General features: G+C 44.0%; 4 protein-coding genes across 7 annotated transcripts; 1 reads left to right on the top strand and 3 right to left on the bottom strand.

Moving 5' to 3' along the window:
* Window positions 1–446: 446 nt before the first annotated feature.
* On the bottom strand, window positions 447–2,486 carry LOC117148255 (leucine-rich repeat extensin-like protein 5). The gene is made up of 3 exons (XM_033315560.1): window positions 1,731–2,486; window positions 696–1,665; window positions 447–634 (listed from the first exon to the last, which is right to left on the bottom strand). Exons 1-3 carry the CDS (start codon window positions 2,472–2,474, stop codon window positions 447–449), a joined length of 1,902 nt encoding a protein of 633 aa, XP_033171451.1. The 5' UTR covers window positions 2,475–2,486.
* Window positions 2,487–3,845: 1,359 nt separating this feature from the next.
* Window positions 3,846–5,114, bottom strand: LOC117148256 (2-methoxy-6-polyprenyl-1,4-benzoquinol methylase, mitochondrial). Its single transcript, XM_033315561.1, has 3 exons — window positions 4,857–5,114; window positions 4,380–4,798; window positions 3,846–4,309 (listed from the first exon to the last, which is right to left on the bottom strand). The coding sequence occupies exons 1-3, from the start codon at window positions 5,038–5,040 to the stop codon at window positions 4,007–4,009; spliced, it is 906 nt and encodes a 301-aa protein (XP_033171452.1). The 5' UTR covers window positions 5,041–5,114; the 3' UTR covers window positions 3,846–4,006.
* Window positions 5,115–8,518: 3,404 nt separating this feature from the next.
* On the bottom strand, window positions 8,519–24,337 carry LOC117146760 (protein strawberry notch). 3 transcript variants are annotated; one of them, XM_033313256.1, is made up of 13 exons: window positions 23,763–24,337; window positions 19,535–19,652; window positions 16,525–16,974; window positions 15,513–15,830; window positions 13,441–13,875; window positions 12,983–13,368; window positions 12,518–12,924; window positions 12,020–12,454; window positions 10,804–11,950; window positions 10,255–10,741; window positions 10,044–10,182; window positions 9,609–9,987; window positions 8,519–9,521 (listed from the first exon to the last, which is right to left on the bottom strand). In XM_033313256.1, exons 1-13 carry the CDS (start codon window positions 23,763–23,765, stop codon window positions 9,291–9,293), a joined length of 4,935 nt encoding a protein of 1,644 aa, XP_033169147.1. In that variant the 5' UTR covers window positions 23,766–24,337; the 3' UTR covers window positions 8,519–9,290. The 3 variants fall into 3 exon arrangements, with proteins under 3 accessions (XP_033169147.1, XP_033169148.1, XP_033169149.1); XM_033313257.1 differs by lacking the exon at window positions 15,513–15,830 and having other exon boundaries at window positions 23,763–24,336; XM_033313258.1 differs by lacking the exons at window positions 15,513–15,830; window positions 16,525–16,974; window positions 19,535–19,652; window positions 23,763–24,337 and adding an exon at window positions 14,521–14,973.
* A 647-nt stretch (window positions 24,338–24,984) lies between these two features.
* LOC117148554 (proteasome activator complex subunit 3) lies at window positions 24,985–26,625 on the top strand. Of its 2 annotated transcripts, none has more exons than XM_033315991.1 (3): window positions 24,985–25,050; window positions 25,121–25,620; window positions 25,814–26,625. In XM_033315991.1, the coding sequence occupies exons 2-3, from the start codon at window positions 25,251–25,253 to the stop codon at window positions 26,179–26,181; spliced, it is 738 nt and encodes a 245-aa protein (XP_033171882.1). In that variant the 5' UTR covers window positions 24,985–25,050; window positions 25,121–25,250; the 3' UTR covers window positions 26,182–26,625. The 2 variants fall into 2 exon arrangements, with proteins under 2 accessions (XP_033171882.1, XP_033171881.1); XM_033315990.1 differs by having other exon boundaries at window positions 24,998–25,050; window positions 25,114–25,620.
* The last annotated feature ends 299 nt before the right edge of the window (window positions 26,626–26,924 follow it).

Raw genomic sequence — 26,924 nt, forward strand, 5'->3', positions numbered from 1 at the left:
CGACCGACCAACCGCCCACCCGCCCACTTTCCGCCCAACCAAGCACCCAACGCACTCATTCAGCGCGCCGACTGGCAATTTATGAATGAAAAGCTGAACGGGAAAAGCTCCAAAGAGCCCGCCAAGTTCAAGGTGAAAAGCCCTTGGGGGAAAAGCGCGCGCCGGAAAAGCTCAGGAAATGAAAATGCGCCGAGCCAAAAGGAGTTTCCTTATGAATTCAAATAGATAATATAATATAATATATCTCGCATATATGCAGTAGAATTAGTTATTAAATGATTAATTATTTTGATTACCAACGCAGTAAATTAACGATATGTTCGATTTTTCGATAAATAACTTATTTAATAGCAACATAATTTACAATACAAGTAGAGCAGAAATGAAAAGAAGGCTTAAAAAAAAACAAAAAAAATGTAGAAAAGATCCCTAGGTGAGTGGTGGACTCAGTAGTGGTGGTAGTTGTGACCCTGCTGCTGCTGCTGCTGGTGCTGCTGCTGCGCCAAGTTGGCCTGGGCGAAGATGTGCTCCAGCTCGGCATCGGTCAGCTGGTCGAAGATGCCGCCCTGGCCGCCGATTCCGGCACTACTGGCACTCAGGGCCGACGGTTGGGATCCCACGGGTGGCAGGTAACCTGGGAAACATTCGTTTAAAATATAGCATAATAGTATATCCAGAACGTCATCTGAGCTCACCTTCAGCTGGCGCACTTCCGTAGGGCGGGAGCAGGGTGATGGAGGGTCGATTGGGCGAGGCTGGCGCGGATTCGGTGGGTGGACTATAGAATACCGGCTTCCAGGGCTGCTGCGGTGGCTGCTGGACGGATGGCCGCTGTGGTGGCACCTCCGACGGCGTCTCCGGCTCGGGCGACTGTGGGGGAATCTGCGGTGAGGCTATACCCGTGCCGGATTCGGGGCGAACGGGAGTGGAGCCCGGCAGCGGTACAATTCCGCCTGGGAATTGTGACTCTGGCTGGCCAAAAGTGGGTGGCTGCTGCGGCAATGGTGGCTGTGGAGCAGCCGGAAAGAATTGGCTAGTGGGTGGACTGGGGAAAGCCGGGACAGTGGGTACAGCTGGAACTCCTGGAACGGAGGGAGGTGATGGAATGGCTGGCGCCTGGGGGAACTGGGGAATCTGGGGAAAGCCGGGGAATTGAGGGAATCCGGGAAATTGTGGTATTTGGGGTATCTGTGGTATGGCCGGAATCTGTGGGATGGCGGGGACCTGTGGCACTTCTGGGGCTTCTGGTGCAGCTGGAACTGCCGGCTGGGCGGGCACAGCGGGTTGGGCTGGCACCGCTGGCTGAGCAGGCTGGAAGCTGAAGGTCGGCACTCCGGGGAACTGAGGCGGTTGTGGGAACTGAGGAATCACGGGCAAATCCACAGCTGGGGGAGCCGGAACACCGAAGGTCACTGTAGGTTGGATGGGTTGGACGGGTTGTATGGGTTGCAGGGGTTGAACTGGTTGGGGAGGCTGAACCGGTTGAATTGGGCTAACTGGCTGCAGAGGCTGCACGGGCTGGAAGTGATGGGTGGTCACCGGTTGCACCGGCTGAAGGGGCTGAATGGGCTGGATGGGCTGGAGATGATGAACTGGCTGCACAGGCTGAACGGGCTGAAGAGGCACTGCCGGAGCAGTTGGAGCATAGGTCTGCACATAAGTGGGCTGCAACAAAAAAGAATGAAATGGTCAACAGGATATTCCACCAGTTTCCTATGTAGCTAACTCACCTGCACGGCGTGCACATGGCCATGAGCCGGAGCATGGAAGTGGACCGGCTTCACGGCGGACTGGAAGACCACGGGCTTCTGCAGGTGCTGGTGCGGATAGTTGACGCTGTACGATGAGACGACCGCATTTCCGGGACGCAGGACGTACGAGGGCGGGGCCACGGCGGTGGACAAAGCGGTGGCCACGCCGGCGGGAATGGCGCTGGCCACGCCACCGGGCAGACCTGTGGGCAATCCGACGGGCAGGGTTGATGCGACGGCGGGCAGCAGGGCAGCGGGCGCGGGAGCAAGGGCGGGCAGCAAACCGGAACCGGAAACGAGCGGCTTGACCAGACCATGGCCGTATTTGACGAAGTGGCGGCGCGGAGGAGCGGCGGCCAGGAAGGCACTGCCTCCGGGCAGCTGCAGGCTATAGCCGTAGTGGGCGGCATAGGTGCGGGCGGGCCATTGGCCGTGCAGGTGGGCGTGGCCGTGTAGAATGCCGCGCTTGTGCTTTCCGGTCGTGACCTCCACTTCCGTTTCCGGTTCGGTAACAACGCCGGCCGTTGGGGCACTTTCCGCCACCGATTCCTGTGGCGGGGCCTCCTCGGAGGTCACTGTCAAAGTGGGCGTAGTGCTGGCGGGGGGCGTGACCGATCGACTGGTGTGCCGCAAACGTAAGCCCGCCTCGGCTCGATGAGAAACCAAGATCACAGCCAAGGCCATCAGAAGATGGAGGCTCCTCGAACTGGCCAAGAGATGCATTTCGATTCAGTGGACTTGATTTCTATATGCGTATATCTGGACACTATGTAATATATCGTCTCGCCTCGCGCTTAATCCGTTTGCTGCGATCGTCGCCAAGAAAATGAAATGAACTTCCTTGGTCGCTGTTGTATTTATAAAGCGGACATCGCGGCACAGTGGATTGGCCATCGTGGTCGGCACATACCCACTGTGCATACCAATCGGCGACACTGGTGGTGCTCGCAATGCACCACCGTCAGCGGCTCATCGGCATGGCATACGGCATGGATTGGGCACTTTATGACTTTTACGCTGCCATTTCACCTGCCGCAATCGAAGACCCCTCACCCACTGACCACTGACTGAGCAGCGCCTCATTATGCTGCGCCACCTGACCACGCACTGTGGTTCCGTACATACATATATAGTGTGTATATTCCTCAAGTGCGGGATATTGCTATCTTACTTCTTGTTCAGATATCAGGATTATTCCAACAAATGCTAGTATTTAGATGATGGACTAAAACACTATTTAGTGTGCCAACAAGTTGTCCACTAGTCCACTGCTTGCCTGGCCCCGTTCCACTGTCCCATTGGCCGGAATCCACCTACGCATGCGCAGCACGTTGCCGCACGCACCAAACTTTTGCTTTCAATGGCCTGCATGTTCCGCATGCTTTTTGTGCTGGGTCTTTTGTTTTTATCGCCGGACTCTTTTCACTTTCGGCTGCCGGAGATGGTCCGAAGGTTTATGATTTGGCTGCAATTTAGATACAAATCAAATGTGTCGCCGCTTACATAATCCGGCCAAGAGTCCAGTCCGTGCTAATCAGGCGCCGGGTGAAAGCATAATAAAACCATTGTAATAAAAGCAAAAGCGCACAATTCAAAAGCAGCAATTAGCAATTAGCTATTAGCCATGGCACGGTCAATTATTTTGATGGCATTTCAATGCTATTATTTGAATTTCGTTAAAATTCAGCATTCACACGCATAAATTTCACCTGCACTACATCTGATGGCGAACTGAGGCCATAGATAGTGGATAGTGCCTGCATTATATCACACCCCATCGCCGTAAATGGACTTTCGATTAGCCTACATTGATTTTCACTTTTTTTTGGAAACGTCGCATAGGGTGTGTGGAATTTAAATCGATCGAACGCATCACAGTGCCTGACATCTGGCATCTGGTACAGTTCGCTTTCTGGGCTAGCATATCGCCCTTTGCATCTAAGTGGGTCTGGCACATGATCCTCAAGGTCTTTCCCAGGCCTTGCCGCCGGAGATGTCATCAGTTTGCCGTTTGGGTTTGCCTTTTGGCACATGAAGTACCTATATGTATTTGACAAAGAGCTACATAAACCTCAAAATGTAAACACGCAGAAATAAAAGCCGCCAGAGGAGCTTGTTTAATTCGATGCTTTATGACCTGCCCGACGTGAGCAGCATGGAAAAACGCGAAAAACCAACAATATAGAAGATAGTTGAGCCCCACCAAATGGTCTCAGGATTTCCTAATCGCTTACAACAGATATCACCCCGGGCTGTCACAGTTTGAAGCCGGAGTGAATGCTGACCACGCCGAAGGTGAGGTTCTCGTAGGACACCTGGTCGAATCCGGCCTGCTCGATCATTTGCTTGAATTGCTCCTGCTTGGGAAACCGCCGGATGCTCTCCACGAGATACTGGTACGCCTGCCACTGACCAGCCAGCAATTGGCCCATCGGCGGAATCACCTGGAAGGAGTACTGGTCATATAGCCATTGCATCGTTTCGTTCGTCAGATGACTAAACTCCAGGCACATGAATCGTCCGCCCGGCTGCAGCACTCGATACGCCTCAGAAAGAACCTTAGATGGATGGGAGAAATAAGTACAAAGAGTACATTTCATTAACTCTACATGTACATGATCCGCCTACCTTATCCACATGTGTGCAGTTCCTGATGCCAAAGGCAATAGTGTAGGCCGTAAAGCTAGCGTCCGGGAAGGGCAACTTCTCGGCATCGGCGCACTGCCAAGCGACGGTGCAGTTGGACAGCTGGTCGGTGGTCAGTCCCAGTCTCTTGGCCCGCTCCTCGCCCACGTTTAGCATGTGCTGGTTGATGTCCGACACAGTGACGTGGCTGGGACGCTGTTGGGGATTCGGCTGGTTGTTCAGGTAGCGCAGGTAGCGGAAGGTGATGTCCCCGGTGCCGCCAGCCATGTCCAGCAAGCGCATGCCGTGCGTGGGACCCAGTCGTTCGACGAACACATCCTTCCACAAGCGATGGATGCCCAGGGACATGGCATCGTTCATCACGTCATAGGAGTTGGCCACCTGTTCGAAGACCTCGTGAACTGGAGGAAGAAGGGATATTTTCGGTGCTCCGTTTATGGGCTAGCTACAACCACTCACCCTTTTGTTCCTTTTCACTTTCCCGAACTGTTTGGAAGCCGAAATGTGTGGTTTGCTCCTTTCCGGAGGTGAATTCCGCGCCACTTCCCATTCCTTTGGAGTTCCGGGTTGATTGAGCTGCCGTTCGGGTGTGGACGAATCTCCTGGCCAAGGACAGCAGCCGCGTGCTCCTCGTACTCTGCATTTCGTTGATTCTTGGGTGCTTTCCGTCAAGAATTTATTATGAAATAACAAAAACACGAAACAGCCGGTTAGATATGGTATTTTAAACGAAATCTATCGATTTTTAGTACAGCTTCGATATATTAGTGGGCTCTCGATTACTATTTCCAAGCTGGCGCCAAGTTCAACCTCTTATGTATTCTAGATTTTTTTCAATTTTTCGCAAATTTTACATAAAATGCAAAAATTTGGACAAAAATTTATTTTACAAAATCCGTTCAAAGGTGATAGGAATGGTTAGTATTGGTAACAGGGAGTATAAAATGGTAATTCTTTTTGCTGTGTGGCCATTTTTAGTCGAGTTATACCGAAAAAACCGTTATTAAATATTTCATTTTTTGGAAAAATGGTTTCCCAGATTTTTTGTTAAAAAAAATAATCGGTATTTTGATCAAAACATTAAAAATAATTATCCAAATATGAAATGTCATACCTCGTTGAGTTTGTTTTTTAAATCCAAATCGATTTGCATTCAAGTTTGGGTATTCTAGGTTTTTTCAATTTTTCGCACATTTTGATGATGGTACCCCTTACAAAAAATGCGAAAAACCAACTTATCGTTGGTCACCTTCTGGAATCCTTGTTCGCCTGGTAATTTAAACCGAAAAATCTCTCAATTTAGCCTACAAAATGCGCATTTTGTGCAAAATTTTTGGATCTTTCGATTTTAGATACCAGGCGATGATAATCAGTAGCTGGTGTCTACTGAAAACCAACTTATCGTTGGTCACCTTCTGGAATCCTTGTTCGCCTGGTAATTTAAACCGAAAAATCTCTCAATTTGGCCTACAAAATGCGCATTTTTGTGCAAAATTTTTGGATCTTTCGATTTTAGATACCAGGCGATGATAATCAGTAGAGGATGTCTACAGAAAACCAACTTATCGGGTCACCTTCTGGAATTCTTGTTCGCCTGGTAATTATTTAAACCGAAAAATCTCTAATTTGGCCTACAAAATGCGCATTTTTGTGCAAAATTTTTGGATCTTTCGATTTTAGATACCAGGCGATGATAATCAGTAGCGGGTGTCTACTGAAAACCAACTTATCGTTGGTCACCTTCTGGAATCCTTGTTCGCCTGGTAATTTAAACCGAAAAATCTCTCAATTTGGCCTACAAAATGCGCATTTTTGTGCAAAATTTTTGGATCTTTCGATTTTAGATACCAGGCGATGATAATAAGTAGCGGGTGTCTACTGAAACCCAACTTATCGTTGGTCACCTTCTGGAATTCTTGTTTGCCTGGTAGTTTAAACCGAAAAATCTCTCAATTTGGCCTACAAAATGCGCATTTTTGTGCAAAATTTTTGGATCTTTCGATTTTAGATACCAGGCGATGATAATAAGTAGCGGGTGTCTACTGAAAACCAACTTATCGTTGGTCACCTTCTGGAATCCTTGTTCGCCTGGTAATTTAAACCGAAAAATCTCTCAATTTGGCCTACAAAATGCGCATTTTTGTGCAAAATTTTTGGATCTTTCGATTTTAGATACCAGGCGATGATAATAAGTAGCGGGTGTCTACTGAAACCCAACTTATCGTTGGTCACCTTCTGGAATCCTTGTTCGCCTGGTAATTTAAACCGAAAAATCTCTCAATTTGGCCTACAAAATGCGCATTTTTGTGCAAAATTTTTGGATCTTTCGATTTTAGATACCAGGCAATGATAATCAGTAGCGGGTGTCTACAGAAAATCAACTTATCGTTGGTCACCTTCTGGAATTCTTGTTCGCCTGGTAATTTAAACCGAAAAATCTGTCAATTTGGCCTACAAAATGCGCATTTTTGTGCAAAATTTTTGGATCTTTCGATTTTAGATACCAGGCGATGATAGATGATAATCAGTAGCGGGTGTCTACTGAAAACCAACTTATCGTTGGTCACCTTCTGGAATTCTTGTTCGCCTGGTAGTTTAAACCGAAAAATCTCTCAATTTGGCCTACAAAATGCGCATTTTTGTGCAAAATTTTTGGATCTTTCGATTTTAGATACCAGGCGATGATAATCAGTAGCGGGTGACTACTGAAAACCAACTTATCGTTGGTCATCTTCTGGAATTCTTTTTCGCCTGGTAATTTAAACCGAAAAATCTCTCAATTTGGCCTACAAAATGCGCATTTTTGTGCAAAATTTTTGGATCTTTCGATTTTAGATACCAGGCGATGATAATCAGTAGCGGGTGTCTACTGAAAACCAACTTATCGTTGGTCACCTTCTGGAATTCTTGTTCGCCTGGTAGTTTAAACCGAAAAATCTCTCAATTTGGCCTACAAAATGCGCATTTTTGTGCAAAATTTTTGGATCTTTCGATTTTAGATACCAGGCGATGATAATAAGTAGCGGGTGATAGGAATGGTTAGTATTGGTAACAGGGAGTATAAAATGGTAATTCTTTTTGCTGTGTGGCCATTTTTAGTCGAGTTATACCCAAAAAACCGTTATTAAATATTTCATTTTTTGGAAAAATAGTTTCCCAGATTTTTTGTTAAAAAAAATAATCAGTATTTTGATCAAAACATTAAAAATAATTATCCAAATATGGAATGTCATACCTCGTCGAGTTTGTTTTTTAAATCCCAATCGATTTGCATTCAAGTTTGGGTATTCTAGGTTTTTTCAATTTTTCGCAAATTTTGATGATGGTACCCCTTACAAAAAATGCGAAAATTTGGACAAAAATTTATTTTACAAAATCCGTTCAAAGGTGATAGGAATGGTTAGTATTGGTAACAGGGAGTTTAAAATGGTAATTCTTTTTGCTGTGTGGCCATTTTTAGTCGAGTTATACCCAAAAAACCGTTATTAAATATTTCATTTTTTGGAAAAATGGTTTCCCAGATTTTTTGTTAAAAAAAATAATCAGTATTTTGATCAAAACATTAAAAATAATTATCCAAATATGGAATGTCATACCTCGTCGAGTTTGTTTTTTAAATCCCAATCGATTTGCATTCAAGTTTGGGTATTCTAGGTTTTTTCAATTTTTCGCAAATTTTGATGATGGTACCCCTTACAAAAAATGCGAAAATTTGGACCAAAATTTATTTTACAAAATCCGTTCAAAGGTGATAGGAATGGTTAGTATTGGTAACAGGGAGTTTAAAATGGTAATTCTTTTTGCTGTGTGGCCATTTTTAGTCGAGTTATACCCAAAAAACCGTTCTTAAATATTTCATTTTTTGGAAAAATGGTTTACCAGATTTTTTGTTAAAAAAAATAATCAGTATTTTGATCAAAACATTAAATATAATTATCCAAATATGGAATGTCATACCTCGTTGAGTTTGTTTTTTAAATCTCAATTGATTTGCATTCAATTTTTCGCAAATTCCCTTTTTAAAAAAGTTATTTAATTCTGTATCTTACCTTTGCATTCGCATCACATTCAATAAAGAGGAACTAGCACGCCATAAATAGTTTAATTAATAAGACCACAACTTTCATTTAATCCGCACATTCATATTTATTAACTATACGTACGCGTGCGCAATTCAGCGAACATTTTACTCTTAACTAATATTCAGATGCCTCTCAATGTCTGTTCGTTTAACTTACATTACATGTAAATACCTAATTACAAAGTTTGTTTGATTAAAAAAAAATGCCTTATCTTGGGGGTTTGCTGCGCCGCGCTGCAGCCTTAAAATTGTTACATTAAAAACAATTAAAAACGTATTTATATATATAGTAATAATAATAATAATAATAATAATAAAAATAAATTAATCATTAAGTCATTGAGAAAAGTCCATTTATAAGCGTTTACATTTCGTTTTCTATATGTCATCATATCATCTGTACGTTGCGCGTGTGTCAGTATGTGAGTGTGGTGTTTCTATGAACTATAACGAGCCGAAGTCTGATGGATGGGTTGGTGGTTGTACACGATTAAGTCTATTTAAAAATAAGAAAAAAAGGTTCGGTTCTTAAGCCATAATTCTGTCCAGGAGCCATAATTCATATACTTGTACACATACGGTATGTAATTATAGTAGTGTGTATATATATTTATAGTGTGTCTATATGTATTTATAGTGTGTATATATATTTATAGTATGTATATATTTATATAATAGGTAGAAGCCTGCTGCACATGCTACCTAGCTGTGGATTCAAATTTTGCTTGGCCTCGGTTTGGAAGATACGTGGGAAAAAGCGGTCTCAAAATTAAAGAAATAACGAAATCACACAACTGGTAATCTTCACAAACTTAGTAGTTAAACTCCTCCTGCTTCTCCGAATCACTGCGCAAATCAGCCACCAAGGGCTCGAAGCAGGACTTGGGTATTAAGGTGCCCACAATCTTCTCCCCCTCGGTGGTCTTCATGCGTATCACTTGCATCTTGCTATTGGAACGTGTATTCAGTATGTGCTCCACGCGTCCCCAAACGGAGAGCACGGATCCAGCCAGAACGTGGTACAAGCGTTGACGCAAGCCCACCTAAAGATGCAAAATGTCAACATATCAATAAATATAGTTCAATGAAGAAATCTCGACGCAGTGTAGATAAATCTTACACACACTTACCTCACAGTCGTTCCCCAGGCTAACATTTCTACAGTTGCCGTTCCAGTATGCGTGCGAACAGGTGTTAACCGAGGCATCGTACTGTTCGGTCCAGTGTGGCTCTGCCTCCTCGCTGGCCACCTTGCGATACTTCTTCTCAAGCTCAAAAAGGGATTCGTGGCGAACTTGGAGACCAGTGTTTGGTCGGTATATCTGACACATGATCTCCTTTTTGCTGCGAGTTTTCTTTTTCTTGCTACCGCTGTCCGAATCGGTGGTACTGCTCGTCGAGCTGCTGTTGCGTGACTCTAGGATCACCACCATAATGGCGGTTCGCTTCTGGTTGCGTAGCTGGTGGGACAGATAGAAGCCCTCGTTTTCGTTGAACAGATCGGCATATCTGCAAATTATTTCAAATTCTTAGAATCAACTTCTCATTTGTATTCCTTAACTTACTTGTCAATGGCTTCTTGCCAGATCATGCCTCTTTCCACACGAACCGTGTGCATCTCTGTGGGTGCCACTCCGGTAGCATGTTTGCGCACGAACCGAATAAGTCGGACGCGGGTGACATTCTCACCGGCAGCTCCAAGATCTAGTGGAGTTAAATAGATACATGCCATTACAATTTGTTCGCCATAGGCGACTCTCACTCAATGACACTTACCCAAAATGCCCAAATCGAAGCGACCGCCGCGCTTTGCCTGCTGAATGATTGCTGTCATGGTGTCCGTAAAATACTTAAACAAACGATTCTGCAGATCCACTGGACAGCCGAGAATACGGTTGAGAAACTTTGATATGTTGTTGTAGTCCTTGTCGAGACTTAGCACACCCGGATGACTTTCGCTATTCACGATAATGCCCACACCAACCAAGGCTCCAGCTATGTCCTTAAAGAACTCGCCGCTGTAGTCTGTAGGCGGCGGCACCAGCGGTGACTCGTAGCCCATTATGGTACGCATCACAGTTTCCAGGGCTTGTCGACCATATTTGTTGTCTATGTTAAACTGGGAGAGATCACGAGTCTCCGTGGCCCTGCGATCGCCGTGGGTGAGCGCTCCTAGCGATTCCAGACGCTTGGCAACGGTAGAAGCGAAACGTCTTTCACCAGCCAAATCTGAGATGAGAAAGATGTACTCGGGCGCATTAACCTGATTAAAGACATTACATTATAATACAAACAATAACTACATAATGTATATATATAACAGACCTGATTGGATCGGTGGGTACGACCAAACTGCTGGATGGCTCTATCGGCGGACCAGGGCAACTCCAATGTTATGTGGACACGTCGGCGCTGATTGAAGACCCGCCGATCACTCTGGAGAGAAATACCACTGGAAGCAGCTTCCGAAATGATTGCCACATCCTTCTCGCCGTCCATGAAGCGCTGCTTCTCCGTAATGTTTAGCGTTTCCAACGGGACATCCGATTCGGTTCTGGACTCGTATTGGATGCTACCATCATCAGTTTGTACAACGCGACCTCTTCGACCAGTCATTTCGGCCACGTTATCGGGACCACCCAGTTCGTCGATCAATTGATCCAGCGTATTTGGGGGCAGTCGGGACCCCAGTCGCTCGATCTTGCGCAGCAGCTCCTCTTTCATCGTGCAGGCGCGTTCAATTGCATCTTTGGGCGGAGGACCATAGTTAAGTTTGACACCATTCACACCCACCGGCGTGACTGTGCCTTTCAGCTCTTGTTTCTTTTGCAGAAGATCCTGAATCTTGTCCTGTGTGGAGAGCTGAGATTTCCGATTCTTGGCCGCATTCAGAGCAGCAACGACAGTGGCGGACATTGCCGTACTGCCACTGGGATCGGTTGCTGATGAGGGGATTTCCTTTTTGGTCTTCTCCTTCTTCACCTTTTTCTTGCTTTTCTTCTGGGTCTTCTTTGTCTTCTTGCTGCGCGCAACCCAGGGGTCAATATCGCTATCGCTGCCGCTAAAGAAGGGATTAAAATCGGAACTAGCATCGCTAGCCACGCCTCTCTGGTCACTGTCCACATCATGATCCTCATCTTCATCATCGATATCACTCTTGAGGTCGTCATCACTATTTGCCTCATCGCTATCGCTGTTGCGTTTCCTACCCGTATTGTCATCCTCGCTGTCGCTACATTGCCAAGATCCACTGCGCTTCTTCTTTTTGATCTTTGTGGATCCGTTATCATTGTTATTATTTCCCTTTCTTTTGCCAGCCGCCGTGGTGATATTACTATTGTTACCCAGGCTAGACGTGGAATCGGCAACTGATGACTGGGAAGGTGTCTCATCGTAGAGACCCAGGATGCGGTTAATGCGATTACGGTCGGGTGCCGGAAAGTGGCGCTCCACAAACGACTGAAAGACACCTCTGTGGAAAGGAGAGTTATTTGCATGGTAAGTGTTCATGAAAAATAGTAATAGTAATAGTAATACTTACTTAGCCGTAGATACAAAATCGGTGAGTTCCCCATCGTCGCGTTCCAACTGATCCAGAGTTCGAGCCTCGCCAGTGGACTGCAGGCCGATGACGACACACTTTCCGTATTTTATAGACTCGCGGGCGACCAGCACCGCATGGTTCACCTTGGCAGCAATGCAAAGGTACTTGAAAAAGCGCTGATGCGAGGACCAGAACTGACCCCACATCGTCTTCTTCATTCGGCTCTCGGCATCGATCAGTTCGGCCGCCTCGGTGAACTTCTGCATGGCCTCCACCCAGAGCTCCACGGACTGATCGTAGATCTTGCGAAACTCCTTGGAGAGTGGCACCTCCTCGATCTTGAAGCTCACGCCCTTGAAACTCAGCTGGCGGGCGATGTACATGCCACGCAGCTTCATGTCCATGGCTACGATCTCCATGGCGCCCACACCGCTGAAATAAGCAAATATGTAGTTAACAAAGTTATGCTTATATATGTAAATAAAGTCAGCTTACCGTCTCTCCACGGCGGTGATAAAGTCGTTAAAGTTGCCAAAGGCCGTGCCCTGACCCCAGAGACCCAGACGAACCATATAAGCCATATTCTTGGGCTCAGAGGCACCCGTTGCGGATGCATAGACCACTCGCGCCTTGGGCAGTTTCTGCTGCAGCTCCAGAACGGTCTGGCCCGTCTTGGTTGGTTTGCCGGAACCCACGGGACACAGATTTTTCGCCTTGTGACACTCGTCAAAGATGATGAGGCCCTCGAAATCCTCACCACACCATTGCAGAAGCTGGCGGAAGCGGGATCGGTACTTGCCTGTCTTGTTATTTGACTCGCCTATCAAAGCGGAATATGTGCTGAAGATGACGCCTCGCTTGCAATTGTTATTCACATCGGAGCTGATTTTGGCGTATTTAAACTAAGGCAATATAATGAGTTAATAGCCCCATTCAGGGTTTACTTGTATTGAAACCCACCTTGTTGAGGGCATGGACCTCGATCCGCGTGGCCCCAATATCGCTGAGATCCCGCTCGGCATCGTACTTGAGATCGTTGGACACGGATATCCATAGCGCCTTCTTGCGCCCCTTTAAATAGTTCTCGTAAATTATGCCGGCGATTGTGCGACCCTTGCCCACACCAGCGCCGTCTCCGATAAGGAATCCAGCCCGACTGCCGTCCGGAAGCAGATGATCGTGCGCCTGGGAGGCGTACGTAATGGACTCCAGTTGCAGGGCGCTCAGATGTCCGCTGTTGATTGTTTCGAGGGGCAGAGACAGCTTGTAGTAGACATCACACGGCTCCACGGAGCTTAGCGATGCTGTCTCCACAACGGCATCCGGATGTTTCTTTCCAAGTTTCACTGCGGGATCGGGACAAATGAACGTGTTAATCACTGAATCTTAGCCTATTATCCAAGGCATGTTAAACTTACATTTCGCAGGCCAGTAGTCGGCATAAGTTTCGGCTACACCAATCTCCTCGTAGTCGACCTCATCCTCCTCCTGCTGGACATAGGCAACAGCTGAGGCGTGGGCAGCCGCTGCAGCTGCACTGGTCACCATCGCGCCGGGATTCATTGGCTGATTCGGCGCCGGAGTTGTCTGTGGACGTTGCATTGATTGCATGAACATCTGGAATACGGTATTCGGTATGCCACTGGTTAGGTATTCCGGATTCATTGCTATCAGTTTTTGCACGGCCTCCATCATCGAGGTGTTCCCTTTCGCTCCGCTACCAGATGTTCCGCCAGCCGGTCCTCCGCTTCCGGGAGCTGTGGCCATTGGTAGCTTCTGATTGTTCCCGACTCCGCCAATATTTCCGGCTGCCTTTAAGGCGCGAATTTGCGAAGCTCCGCCCCCATAACTCACTGGAAGGTAAAGGGATTCGGGTTGGTTGTGGTTTTTGCAGCAAGTTGTTTTGGATAATGATGTGGTTCGGTAATTAGGTATACACGTCACCAGAGTGAGTGAGAGGTGTGTATACGGGGAGACATCGAATGGAAAGAGACAGAGGAAGGCAGTCGGATTCAAACAGAGGAAGACGGTAAGAAAATAGAAAGAGCTTTGTTAGTCATTAACTAGGATGGCATTAATTACGTGCCAGCTTAACTGAAGACTCTAGAATCAAGCGAGTGTCCAATATATCTATTCAATCCATAGAAACAAGCTATCCATATATCAAACGACATTCACACACATCAATTAAATCCCAGCGATTCATTCATTAAATTTAGCCCAAGCTATTATAAAGATTAGCAATTGTTCTCCGAACAAGCCAAAGCCAAACCATTTATTGTTCATCTACTCCAGTGAGCCAGCTCAAAACGACTGGAAAGGATCGCTCAACTTGATAGTGAATGCCCCATATACACATCCAGTTGATCAGCCGTGAAGAGGAGCCGCAGCCAGGAAGTCCTTTTCGCTGATGGTGTGGACATTGAAGGTTAGATTCGTGAAGATAACAATGGCAGGCCCAGATTCCCCCAAATCCCGACTATCAGGTGGTTGCGTACCTCCACCTGAACTGCCCACCGACGTCTGCGGCAAGGTGCCTTCAGCCAGATCGATTTTGAAGACGGGCTCCATGTTCTCCACACGGTTCACTAGCCTGCGCATTAGTTCCGCAATCTCCTTGATCTCCGTATTCGAATTGTTGCTCGTTTCGGGTCGCAGTTTCTCGATTATGAGCTGCTCAATCTTATGCAGCGCCTTTGAGTGCTCTATGTAGAAGCCCTTCATGGCCTCCGCCACCTTCAGGTTGATCTCTTGCTGGATTGTGTCCCCATTTGACACGTCCGGAGGCAGTGTATTCGTACTACTGGTTTCCAGTGGTATTTTGATTTTCTCATATTTAACGACGTCGGTGACAATTGTGTTTTCAGTAGTATCCATTATACGAACTTAAAATTTTAAAAATGTAGCGTACACAAAGAAAGAATTACAAAATTTAAAATGCTAGACAAATTATAAATTTTTTTTTTAAACATCTGTTTTTCCCGAAATTTGAAAATCTAGTGGCGTTCGTCTGGGCTGAACACCGTTAGGTTTCGAATGAAAACACAAGCGCCTACTGGTTTCAGAATCTCTACACTTTCAAAATGTTTTCCAAGCACACAATGATGCAATATACTTCAGTTCGAAAAATATTAACATTTGGTGCAAGAAAAAATCAAGTCTAACGAAACGAAAAGATATTAAAGAGCATTCCATAATTTTTAAGCGCTGATTATTGAAATAATCAAAATATATTTTAAATGCCTTTCTCGATTATTTTCTACTTTAAAGTGGTGCTAAGTCCAAAATAATGATCCATATACATAATATCTCATACAGTTCTTGGTATTTCACTTAGATATCTTACCTTTGGAACTATCTATACAAAGAACAACAAACCCACAACTCTCACACACACACACACACACACCCGCACATATAATTATTGTTTTTAGACATTTTGGAAAAGAAGAGCATTTTTCTTGGTTGTTACCAACATTAATCGACTTACTCTGCGCCAATAAAGACGCGGCCATATTGAAATTAGCAGCAGAGGCTGAAGTGGACGCCGCCGCCGATCCGCCAAAGAAATTGCCACCGGTATTGGGAATGCCGCCTGTTGGTGAGTGCCTCACCGAATTGGCGGCTGTGGACGGCGGCGGAGGCGGTGGGGCGTTGCTGCCCTTGGCGGCCACGTAGGCGGCCAGGTTCATCAGTTCGTTGGTGGTCAGGCTGTTCAAGTAGCTGCTGGTGGAGCCAATGGCACCACCCTGGGACGAACCAGTCGTCCCAGCATTGCCGCTGCTCCTGGCCGCTGGACTGCCCATGGCTGATGGAGCACGCGGTGTCCGCGAGGAAAGCGTAAACAACAGAACAAATAACCACAAAAACAATAACCGAAATAGGAATAATAATCAACAACAAATAAACCATACAAAATGGGATTGGGAAAATTATATATATTGGCGGTATTTATAAATCGGGTTTAAATCAAGACAAGCAATATATATACATAGTGTTGAGTGGAGAAATAGAGAGAAATAAAGAAAGAGAACAACACAAGCATCATTAATTATTGTGATCACAGCTAGTTATTTGAAGCCAGTGCTGCCAACTTTTAGTTATATGCAGAATTTTAACTATATACTCGTATTTAATCGCAGTGTACGGCTTATGGGACCATCACATTATTATTGTCTACTAAGATTCAATTTATAAAGGCAGCTATTTAATATTATATTATGTTGCTCATATCGAATTTGGCAATCTTATGATAATCTATTGTTTTTAGATTTTAGATATAATTTTGAAATTAACTTAACATTCCTAAATATATGGAATTTTCAAAGTAAGAATATAGTTAACATACTGTTTGTTTAGTCATTTAGGCTAGATATTACTAGCACATTTTTGCGTAAATTCGATTAATGTATTGGCAACACTGCTGTGTAATATTATTAACTCTTTCGCTTCGTCTGTGTGTGCTGCGCTTAATTGATATTAAAGTATTTAAGTGCACTTACCCGTTACCGCGTTATTCAGTTTCTTTGGCATATTGCTTAAATTATTATCTAGGGCTACGTTTCTCCCTGCTATTGGTATCACTGTTAGCTTTCCGCCCAGTGCCACGCCTCCAACTGTAGGCGTAGCACCCACAGTGGTTGGTGTTGTTTTTGTTGCGGCTGTTGTTGTTTTTATTATCTGGCTGTTGTTGCTGATGATATTGTTGTTGTTGTTGTTGTTGCTACTGCCGTTGGTGCTGATATTGTTGTTATTTCTATTGTTAACGCTGGTGACTATATTGTTGTTATTGTTGTTGATGCGCAACAACGATATTGGCTTGATTTTATTATTGCCTACAACAATTTTGGCTCCACTTATGGGTATGGGTGTACCGCCCTTGGTCGCCACGCCCACTCCGCTACGGATATTTTGGGCGTACGTAACCGCTGTGTTCAGATCGCGACCTCCACCTAAAAAAAATGCGTGGGAAAAAAAAGGATGGAAAGTTTTTGTAAGTATTTTGTTATCTTTAAAATAAGTTGTACAAATTATTGAACAAAATTCTAGTTTGAATCGATGATTATTATACATTTTGATGAGCTTTCACTTTTGGAAATAAGCAGGCTTGAATCACTAGCATTATGGGCAACCAAACGAGAATTTAAACGTCTCCATTGATTGCCGCCCTTTTTGAATCTTGAATCACTAATGCAGCTACCTGCTTCTGCTCGAAAACACGTGATTAGAAAATGGGGGTTTCTCGCTTTTTGTGTGCGAATACTTAATGCAATTTGTACACATTAAGCAGCCCCCTCCCCCCACCCCAACCCGTTCAATACGCATCGAAGACCTGCGAGATTCCCCCGATGAGCCAGCTGCACAAATTGCAGACATAACACCCCAAACCCGAGAGCACAGCACCACCCCTCATTTAAGGTAAATATCTAATTAATGAGCAAGCATGCGAGCACATAAGGTGGAGGTGGTTCTAAGTATGTGCAAGGCTATGTGCCACACGAGGGGGGGGAAAGGTCAGTTGGCTGGATACATAATCATAATTATATGTGAAGTCCAGCACACATGGACAGATGCAAGTGGAGATGGACATTCGTCTATATACTGATTATGAATGTGAATGTGAATGGGAATCCTAATGCGTTAATGCCCGTAGTTCCCGCATCCACCGCCAGATGGACGCCGCGGTCAAGATGATGGCAACAAATCAAATTCAGTGCGCCTTGGTGCACCACAAATCTTCAAAGGCTCTTAGGTCCATCCTCCAGGCATTTCCACGAAATGCACATCATGCATGTGTAGTGCATGCGAATCAACAAATGACCACACCAAAGACACCATCAGGAGGAATTTTCGAGTCATGTACCAGGTAATTATATGATGCGGATTAGCGAAATTGCAGCACAGCTCAGTCGAAGTGTATATATGTAAGTCAATTGGATTTTTTGTATACAAAATTAGATCTAAAATCTAAATCTAAAATAAATAAAGATATATAGCTGTCGGCTGTATATGTTCTTCCAACTGCCATTTCCTATTCAATTATTTAAGAAGTGAGTACTTAATATTCCTCACTGGCGGCACACCTGTCAGGAAACTTGTCCCCTTTTCACACGCGCGAAATGTTCGAAAAAGAAACTTAAAGTTGCACAAGAGTCCGCCAGAATATTGCTTGCTTAATTAGTTTGTTAGTTGAGTTTTTGTTCACTTTGCCGACTGAAGGACTTCGTAACTTGCCCTTCGATTCTCGAGCTTAATAATTTAACGCGGACTGGATGTCCGGTCGACGGTTAATGACGCACGGAACCCACTGGCTCCTCCCGAATATGGCCAGCTATATATGGTCATATAATCGGACTTGGATGCCAGAGTGTGGGCCCCAATGGCGGATATATGTATGTATATACGTGTATATATGTGCGCATATATAACTTCCATATAGGCCGTGGTATATACAAACACATTCTATATATGTATAAACATATATATGCCGATATCTAACAGATCTGAGGCAAACAGAGCTCGAGGCTTGGCAGGACATCGAACATCCTGCGACTCCTGGACAGGTGTGCATCGGGGTTTCGGTCTCAGGTGGAAGGGGCATTAATGGGTAATTTCATTAATGTTTCAGCGACTAATCCAAGTGGCCTTTTAATTAATGTTGGCTAGATATCAAAGCAATTGCATGGGTGGGCCTACAGGCATGTACGCGGGGATTTTTCAGCGGAATTGGTATAGCTTATTAGTGGAGTGCAATCCATGCTGAAGTTTTTCGATTTAGAAAAATATTTTCAAATTAAATCCGAAAGTTATTGGCATACTTTCAGTAGTTCCTTCATTAATTTCTTGGTTTAATTTCAAGATTGGGTTATTACAAACAATATTTGAACGGCTTCGGAAGTATCAAATAGATCATACCCGTTGAAACTATATGGTATAAGCTTTTAGATAGTTTTGAAAAACGCCCAACATTTCTGCAGCTTTTCAGTAAGATTAGTAAGAATGTGATAACAATTTCATAAACTAAAAGGATTAAATTCTCGTACAGTTGATTGAAATGCCAACTGAATAAGTTACAGCCTGGCAATGGAACGCCGCCTCAAAAAAGCGCCCACTTGCCCGCTTTTATCTCAATACCTCAACCCCTTTCAGTGATTCACCCGCTTTTCCTACCCCCTTTTTTGGACACAATCCCACCGCCCCGGGAGGCCAAAAAACTATGCAAGGTTCGCACTCGGCTCTAAAACTGCATGAAAGTTGGAAAGTAAGGCCCGCATCCGCACTCCCCCCACCACCAACAATGATGGGGCTACCTATGAAATTGTTGTCCAAACAATAGAAAACCGAGAACCGTGCTGTGCCGATGCCAAGACCCTACCATCCCCTTTTCAGGCCGCATTCAAATCCCATTCAAAATGAACCCAATTTGCACTATTTATTGCTGGTGAATTTTCCAATCCCAGGAGCACTAACATCGATTTTAAAGTTTCTCAAATTCGAAATGCGATTACTTACCGGGCACTTCTATTTGATCTGGATCCTCGTCATCATCGAAATCGGAGCCCGAATCGTCTTCATCGAAATTGTCATTGTCATCATCGGCATCCAACAGTGTTTTTCGTTTCTTCGATGTCTGTAATGGAAAAATGACATGCATGTTTTATTATCTGATATCATTAAAACTAAAATAAAGTATCTCAAGACATTGTTTTTAATAACAAATCTGTAAGTGCATAAAGTTTAATCTTATGACACGATATTAAAGGCAAATACTAATATAATGTATTGTTCATCCATAGATACTTATAGATTTCATTGGTACTTTTATGCGCTGACTTTCAAAAACATATTTAATAGTTGGTTTATTTAGAGCAAATTTCTTTCAGTGCACTAGTAAAACCAACGACATCGCGAATTTAAATCGATATTTTCATAGTTGCCCAGCTCTTCTTGTGCTGAACACAAACATGACGCGAACACTCAAAAAATATCATAAATATTGAAACCAACACAAACAAACAAACACATAAATGACTACGAAAACAAACATGAAAAATGACACTAAAGAAGCACGAAAAACCGCATCTATTTTCGTAGCACACTTTCGAGGGCGAACCAAAGTGCGTGGACTTCCCCGGATGTTTAGAAAAAACGGCACAAAAAGCACGAGAAAAAAATGCGCACGCCGCGTGTAGAAAAAAAAAACGAGGGAATCCCCCAATCGCAAACGGGCGGAAAAAAATATAGATATAAAATGCCAGGGAAAGGGATATATATATATATATATATATATATATATAAAATAAATATATAAAGGGAGAGCACACTCACAGTGTTTTGGGTGGAAAAATGCAGGACCAACGGTCAGATGCTTTGCGTCGCCGGTTGGATGAGGTTCTGCGGAAGATCCTGGGATCTGTTACTGAGAACCACTGGGCAACTAGGCAAACCAAGCACAACCAAGTAACCTGGAACCACCTCTTTGTTCACAAATTACGGGCACTATTTTTCAGAGTTCGGGAGAAACTGTGCGACTGGCTCGATGCTCGTGTGGGAGCCAACTACCCAAAAACCTCGGCCGGAGTTCGAAGACCGGAGTTGTCGAGCAGCCATGGGCCACTTTGCCATTTTGCCAGCCAGTTTGGAATACCACCGAAAACAAACCCAAAATGGAAATTTCACAGCGAGCACGAGCACAACGCACATAGTACAAGCAAAGTTTGGGCTGCAGTTTTTCGACGGCCAGCGACAGGAGGGGTTAAACGGGGTTACCAACGGGTTAAGCAGGGTGTTATGGGTGCTACGGGCCCGCCCAATGGGGTGGGTTTTTGGCCAACATCTCTCCACGGTCAGGACGACGAAAGGCAAGAACGGAGAACGGAGAACGGAGAACGTAGAACTGGGAACAGGCCGATAAACAAACGCGAGAGGCCAACCCCTTGGCGAAGGATACAGTGGGTTAAGTTCGAAGCAGCATGTCCCAATTAATGAGTTTATTGCCAAACAGAGATCATAATTTTAGAAATATTTCATATTTTATTATTCTTCATTCTTTTCATTAATTTTTCATTTAAAAATATATGCTTTATTAATTGAATTTCAATAATAGCCGCGGACCACAGTGCTCCACTTTAGAACGAAAAGGGGGTTGGCATTTTCCCACCCCCTCCGCTTGAGGAAATTAAACGAAGTAGCAACAACAAAATGTTTGGCATGCAGAGATACGAAGTTTCCTCCTTTATGCGGAATATGCATGTGCTTCCTCTGCTCCCAGAAACCCCACATCCCACGCCCCACACCAAGCACTCACACCATCCCCTCAACCCTTCTAGCCACCCCTCTCCAACCCCTTTAAACCAAAGGGCTTTGGCTCAGTTGGCAGTTGGAAGCGGCCGAGGGGTTGGTCAGGGGGACTGGAGCAGGTCGAAAGTTGGGGGGCAGGAGGAGCAGCCATCTGCAGCGCATGTACAGCAATTAGAGCAAGACAGACTGCTGTGGCTGTGGATGTGGGCACGTCCTTGGGGAAGGGGCAGGGTGCTGGTGGGCGCCGGGGGGTGGCGATGGGTCTGGTTGGCTCGTTCGCTGGCTATATGCGTTCGAACATATATACCGTGTACCTCTGTGTGCTCCGGGATAAAACAACTGGCAAGGGACTTGGGCCAAAAGCAAAGCAAACAGAAGCAGTGAGCACAGTGAACGTCCGCTGGAATGACCGATCCTCACAAGAACTGATCTACGGCAGTACGATATACTCTTAAACTTGTTCCAATCAGATTTCAAAAACCAGCTTAACTCAAGTAATCACTTTTTTTAAAGGGAATATAATTATATTGTATTTGGCTAGGAGTTCAGATACTAGATAGATACTTAATTAACTAATCATTTACATCAAAGTCATTTATTTAAGCTCAAAAGATAAAAATGATTAGCATCTGAAATGCATTCATCAACGATCCCAGCTCTGCAATATTTCATCCACACCTCCGCCTGGTAATGGATTGCAACCTTTTTGTTGACACACAAAATAAAATCAAAACGAATGACCTTGCAACAAGAGAAATGTTGAAAATGTGTGGCCAAAAACATGTGTTTCCATCAACTACCCTCTCACACAAATAGAAACATCAACATGTTGTTGCCAAAAAAAAAAAGAAAGTATGAATTACGAAAAATAAACAGCCACAACATTAACCCTTATCAACAGGGTTGGCGAATGAAAAAATAAAAACAAAAGGTGCGGATAAAAACGGACAAAATGGACAAAAAAAGGACACAAACAAAGGCCAAGGAAAATAGACCTGAAAAATGTTACAAAAATGGGGAGAGATTCAGCTAATGAACGCTCCCAGGAGTTGGCGAAGAGAAGTTGACCGGGCCGAGGAAGATGTGAAAGGCGCAGGCGCCAAAAAACTCGGAATGCAGTGGCCAAAGCGGACACGGCGATACATAACACGGCTCGTAGGACCACTTACCCAACCTCCCCAATCAGAAATGCACTGGCTGCAGCAGAGGAAAAGCAGCGCAGCTTGTGTGGGAGGGGCAACACGCATTTCTCAGGATGCATTTCTGAGCTGCAGTTGCACCAACAGCAGTTCTACAGTGAAAACCCCTTAGCGGGGATCCCATCGAAAATGGCTTTAGTGGTTTGAGTCTCCGCCAGGGGTTAATCGCTCCTGCTGAGCAACAAGTGTGCGGAAAAAATCATGAAATAATAACGAATAAATAGGGGTAAATAAACAAAAATCAAATCTATCTATCTATATAATCCTTATCAAGGAAACAAATTGTGAATCGTATTGTTATATCCGTATAGGGATAGGGATTATTCAAATAACAAAGATGTGTATTAAAGTTAAAGTGGAATTAAAGTTACTTTCTTTGCACATAAAATCACTTCACAAATGAATCACTTTAAAGCTGCGGTATTCGTAAAAAACTTGAGTAGTTAAAAACTGGCATAAGTGTTTCCAATTTCCAGTTATTGATAAATGCCCAATGACAAAAATAAATATTAACATATTTTATAAAAAATTATTCTTTGAATAGATTAGTAACTCTATAACGGACTATAGGATACTATATAATTTAAATTACAATTGTAGGAATTGTATGCCAATAGTTTTGATTCAATATTCAAAACGATGCCGCCCCCCAGAAAAATAGTTGTCATCCTCAAACTCAATGATGCACCATAGCCCCATCCCCCGCCCGTGGTCTTAACCCACATGTTGCCCCTGAGTCGCATGGCCTTAACCCTAACCTAGCGCAACTTTTGTCGACTGAATTCGTTTAACTCGTGTGCGGGGGAAAAAACGCCAAAACTAAACTCAGCGTGTGTGCACGAAAGAGAGGGCCGAGCGCGAAGAGGGCGTATGAGAGGGAGAGAAAAACACATGGTTCCAGGCCACGCGAATCTGCAAAATGAAATGCTTCCATAGAAATTACAGAAGAAAACAATTGCAGATTACAAAAAAAAAAAACAACAACAAGGTGGGTGGACGAGGGATGAGCGAAAGGCGCAAGAAAAGGGGAAACAGCAATTATTGAATGAGTTGTCTACTGCTGCTCCTTCTTCTCATTAGAGAAGTCCGCTTCTGCAGCCGCTTTGTTTTTGTTTAATGCATGTGAGGGGGTGTCAGTGTGTGGGTGAATGTTTGTGTGCCTGTGTCAAAATTTAGCAACAAAGAAATTTATATTAAGTCATGCTATGGAAACAACAAAAAGGCAGCTAACTTAAACATACCATTTTGATCCTCCAATTGCTAACGGTGGTTGTTCTTGATGTTCGTCCCTTCGATGCTTCTTGTTGTTGTTGTTAACCACAAAAAAAAAAAAAAATCAACAGACCGCGCACCCACGCGTTTTTCGTTCTTTTCTTGGCTTTTTTTATGTGTGTTTCTTTGAAGTTTATGGATTATTTTTTTTTAAATGCGTTTTTGATGCTGTCAACGGAACAGAACAATTGTGCGGCAAGTTAGATAGGAAATGCAGCTAAAATAAAAGGCTGGACTCCGCAGTTTTCAGCGCGTTAGAAATGTTTTTGTTGTTGTTGTTCTTCCCGTTGCTATTGCTGTTGCGATAATGACTGCATGCGTGTGTGCATGCGTGTGTGTTGTTGTTGTTGAGTGTGTTTTTCTGTTGTTGCTGCACGCGGTATTTCGCTTCGGATAAATTTGTTCGTATGTGTTGTACCGCGCAATACACGCAAAACGAGAAATCGGAATTAAGGAGGAAGGAAACAAGAACGAGACGAGAACGAAGCGACGAAGCCGAAAACACACGTAACAAGCCAACTATCGCAACTAACGAGATGCCAACTAGATAGAGCTGGAAAACCATCGATGGGAATCGATAGCGGTGAAGCGAGAAAATAACAGCTTGGCGATTATTGATAAGAGTGCCGATGTTTATTATAACTTATATTTGGGCACACTTATTTATAGCGTGTTTGTTCTAAACATATTAATAGCTTAATATTTCTTATAGTATGAATGTATGGAAGATGTATTAAAAAAATATATACATAAATTAAAACATTTTAAATTGTACAAAGCGAGGTTTAATTACCTTATTTGGTGTTTGAAAAAATCTATCGGGCTTGCACGCGGTGCACACAAGACTATCGATAAGAAACGGCTCGCGGCTTATTTTTTTATATTTCATAATATATATCCGTAAATTCCTATTACGTTAAAAAAATGTATATGCAAACTTAACATGGTAAATGAGAAGAGAGTTTCTGCTGTTGCATTTAAATAAATGATGTCAACTACAATGTACATTAATGCATTTAAATATGTTATGCCAACTATAATGTTCAGCTAATTAGTTTATTATTTATTAGAGGAAATCATAAAAAAATATTGAAAAAATATATATACACATTCAAGATATGTACATTTAAGATCCTCGTGCGGTATATATTTGCAAAATTTCTGCAAACTTCGACGCTATCGATAGGTATCGATTAGTATTTTTTCTCCACCTCTAGCACCACATGTGTGTTGTTGCTTGGGCATCAAAATTTGTCGGTAAGTCTGGTTTTCCCGCTTTCAATTTCGCAATCCGCCGACACAAGTCCTTAAAGACCGCAGATTTCAGACTTTCCGCGTAACTGTTTGCTGTGGAGAAGATAAGGAACAAGAAGAACCGGTACCACGCCAGGAGACAGGACTCAGGATAAAATCAAAGGTTTCCACGGACACGAAAAGGAATCCACATAGCTAACAAAATGCCCAACGACACTGTGGTAAAGGTGCAGGAGTACAAGGACTCGTTGATCCTCAAGGCAGAGATGCTGATCACCAAGGGGTTCCCGGAGAATATTGTCCGGCTGAACGAGCTGCTGGCCACGCCAATCTTCAACGAGCGCAACTTCGAAGAGGTGCACCAGGACCTCAACATCCCGGTCTTGCCGCCTCTTCTGGTTAAGAACGAGTTGGAGGATCCCGAGTGTCCGCCCAACAAGCGTCAGCGCGTGGATGTCATCGTCTCCGGGCAGCCTGTCATGGGACTGCCCGCCGGTACAGTGCCGTGCAACAAGCCGCTCTGTGAGATGATCAAGGTCGTCAAGCCTATCATCAGGAAGCTTGTGGAGGATTGTAAGTACACCGTATTTAAGCGTCTCAACCTTATAAATGTTTTTATGCTATTCAAGAGCCCCTTCAATTTTCCTGAAACAATTAATTCCAAGAATTTGTAACATTCGAACGGTACAAATCCAATTAGCTCTACTTTTGCCTGGCAGTTTTTTTAATGAATACCTAGTAATTCCTGAATTGATTTCTTCTGCAGCCAATCTACTTAAGATGTGGATCTCTTTTATGATACCCAAGATCGAGGATGGCAACAACTTTGGCGTGTCCATTCAAGAGGACACGCTGGCCGAAATTCAAACTGTGGAATCCGAGGCGGCCGCCTTTTTTGACCAGATATCGCGCTACTTCCTGTCGCGTGCCAAGGTGGTGTCCAAGGTGGCCAAGTATCCGCACATTGATGATTATCGGCGCGCAGTCGTCGAGCTTGACGAGAAGGAGTACCTCAGCTTGTGGCTGGTCGTTTGCGAGGTCCGCAATCGCTACTCCTCGCTACACGACATAGTTATTAAGAACCTCGAGAAGCTAAAGAAGCCGCGCTCCTCCAATACAGAAAGCCTGTATTAGGCTAGGTATTTCCGAAGCCCGAGCCTCTACTTTTTTTTTCCCTTTCCATCATCTTACTTCTTGATCAATAATCAGCCCGTAGAGCGGACGTTCGACAGTGTCGCTACTCAAAAAGCTAAGATTTTCCACTTCGGTTTACAAACATCAAAATTCATTAAATTGAAGAGCAGTCATTAAGCAATAGCTGTAGCCTAACTACTATCAACTATTAATCCATTTGTACTACGTCTAGAATGTAATGTCGAGATTAGCGTACAATACAAGAAACCGATGCTGTATAGATTCCACTAATAGCTATAGCTATGCATAAAAAGAATAGGCGGACTCCATTGACACATTTTTTCAACATTTCCTAATGTATATTATTAGAACGGGCGCCCCTCATACGGAAAATGTCCTTAAAAATGTGTGAAAAATAAATCTTTATGAGTGATTCGCCCCGTATAGGTAGCGCTGTGCTTGTTTTTTTCTTGTTGCCTATGGGTTATACTTTTGGGATTGATATCTATCGCAAAATCGAAACAGGCGCCCCCCAAACGATGAATAAGGTGGAAATTATTGCATTCGACTTAACAGTTCAGAAAATTAACGTGACTATGAATCAAAAATGCCCGCCAAAAATTCATATAGTACATTCTTCTGCGTTCGATATTTGTTTAAAGCCGACAAGAAATCTACCAATTCTGTATATATACAAAATTTTCGATATATGTACATAAAGATTATGAAAGAGACAATTTCTT

The sequence above is a fragment of the Drosophila mauritiana genome, chromosome X, assembly GCF_004382145.1.
Source record: "Drosophila mauritiana strain mau12 chromosome X, ASM438214v1, whole genome shotgun sequence".
NCBI lineage: Eukaryota > Metazoa > Arthropoda > Insecta > Diptera > Drosophilidae > Drosophila > Drosophila mauritiana.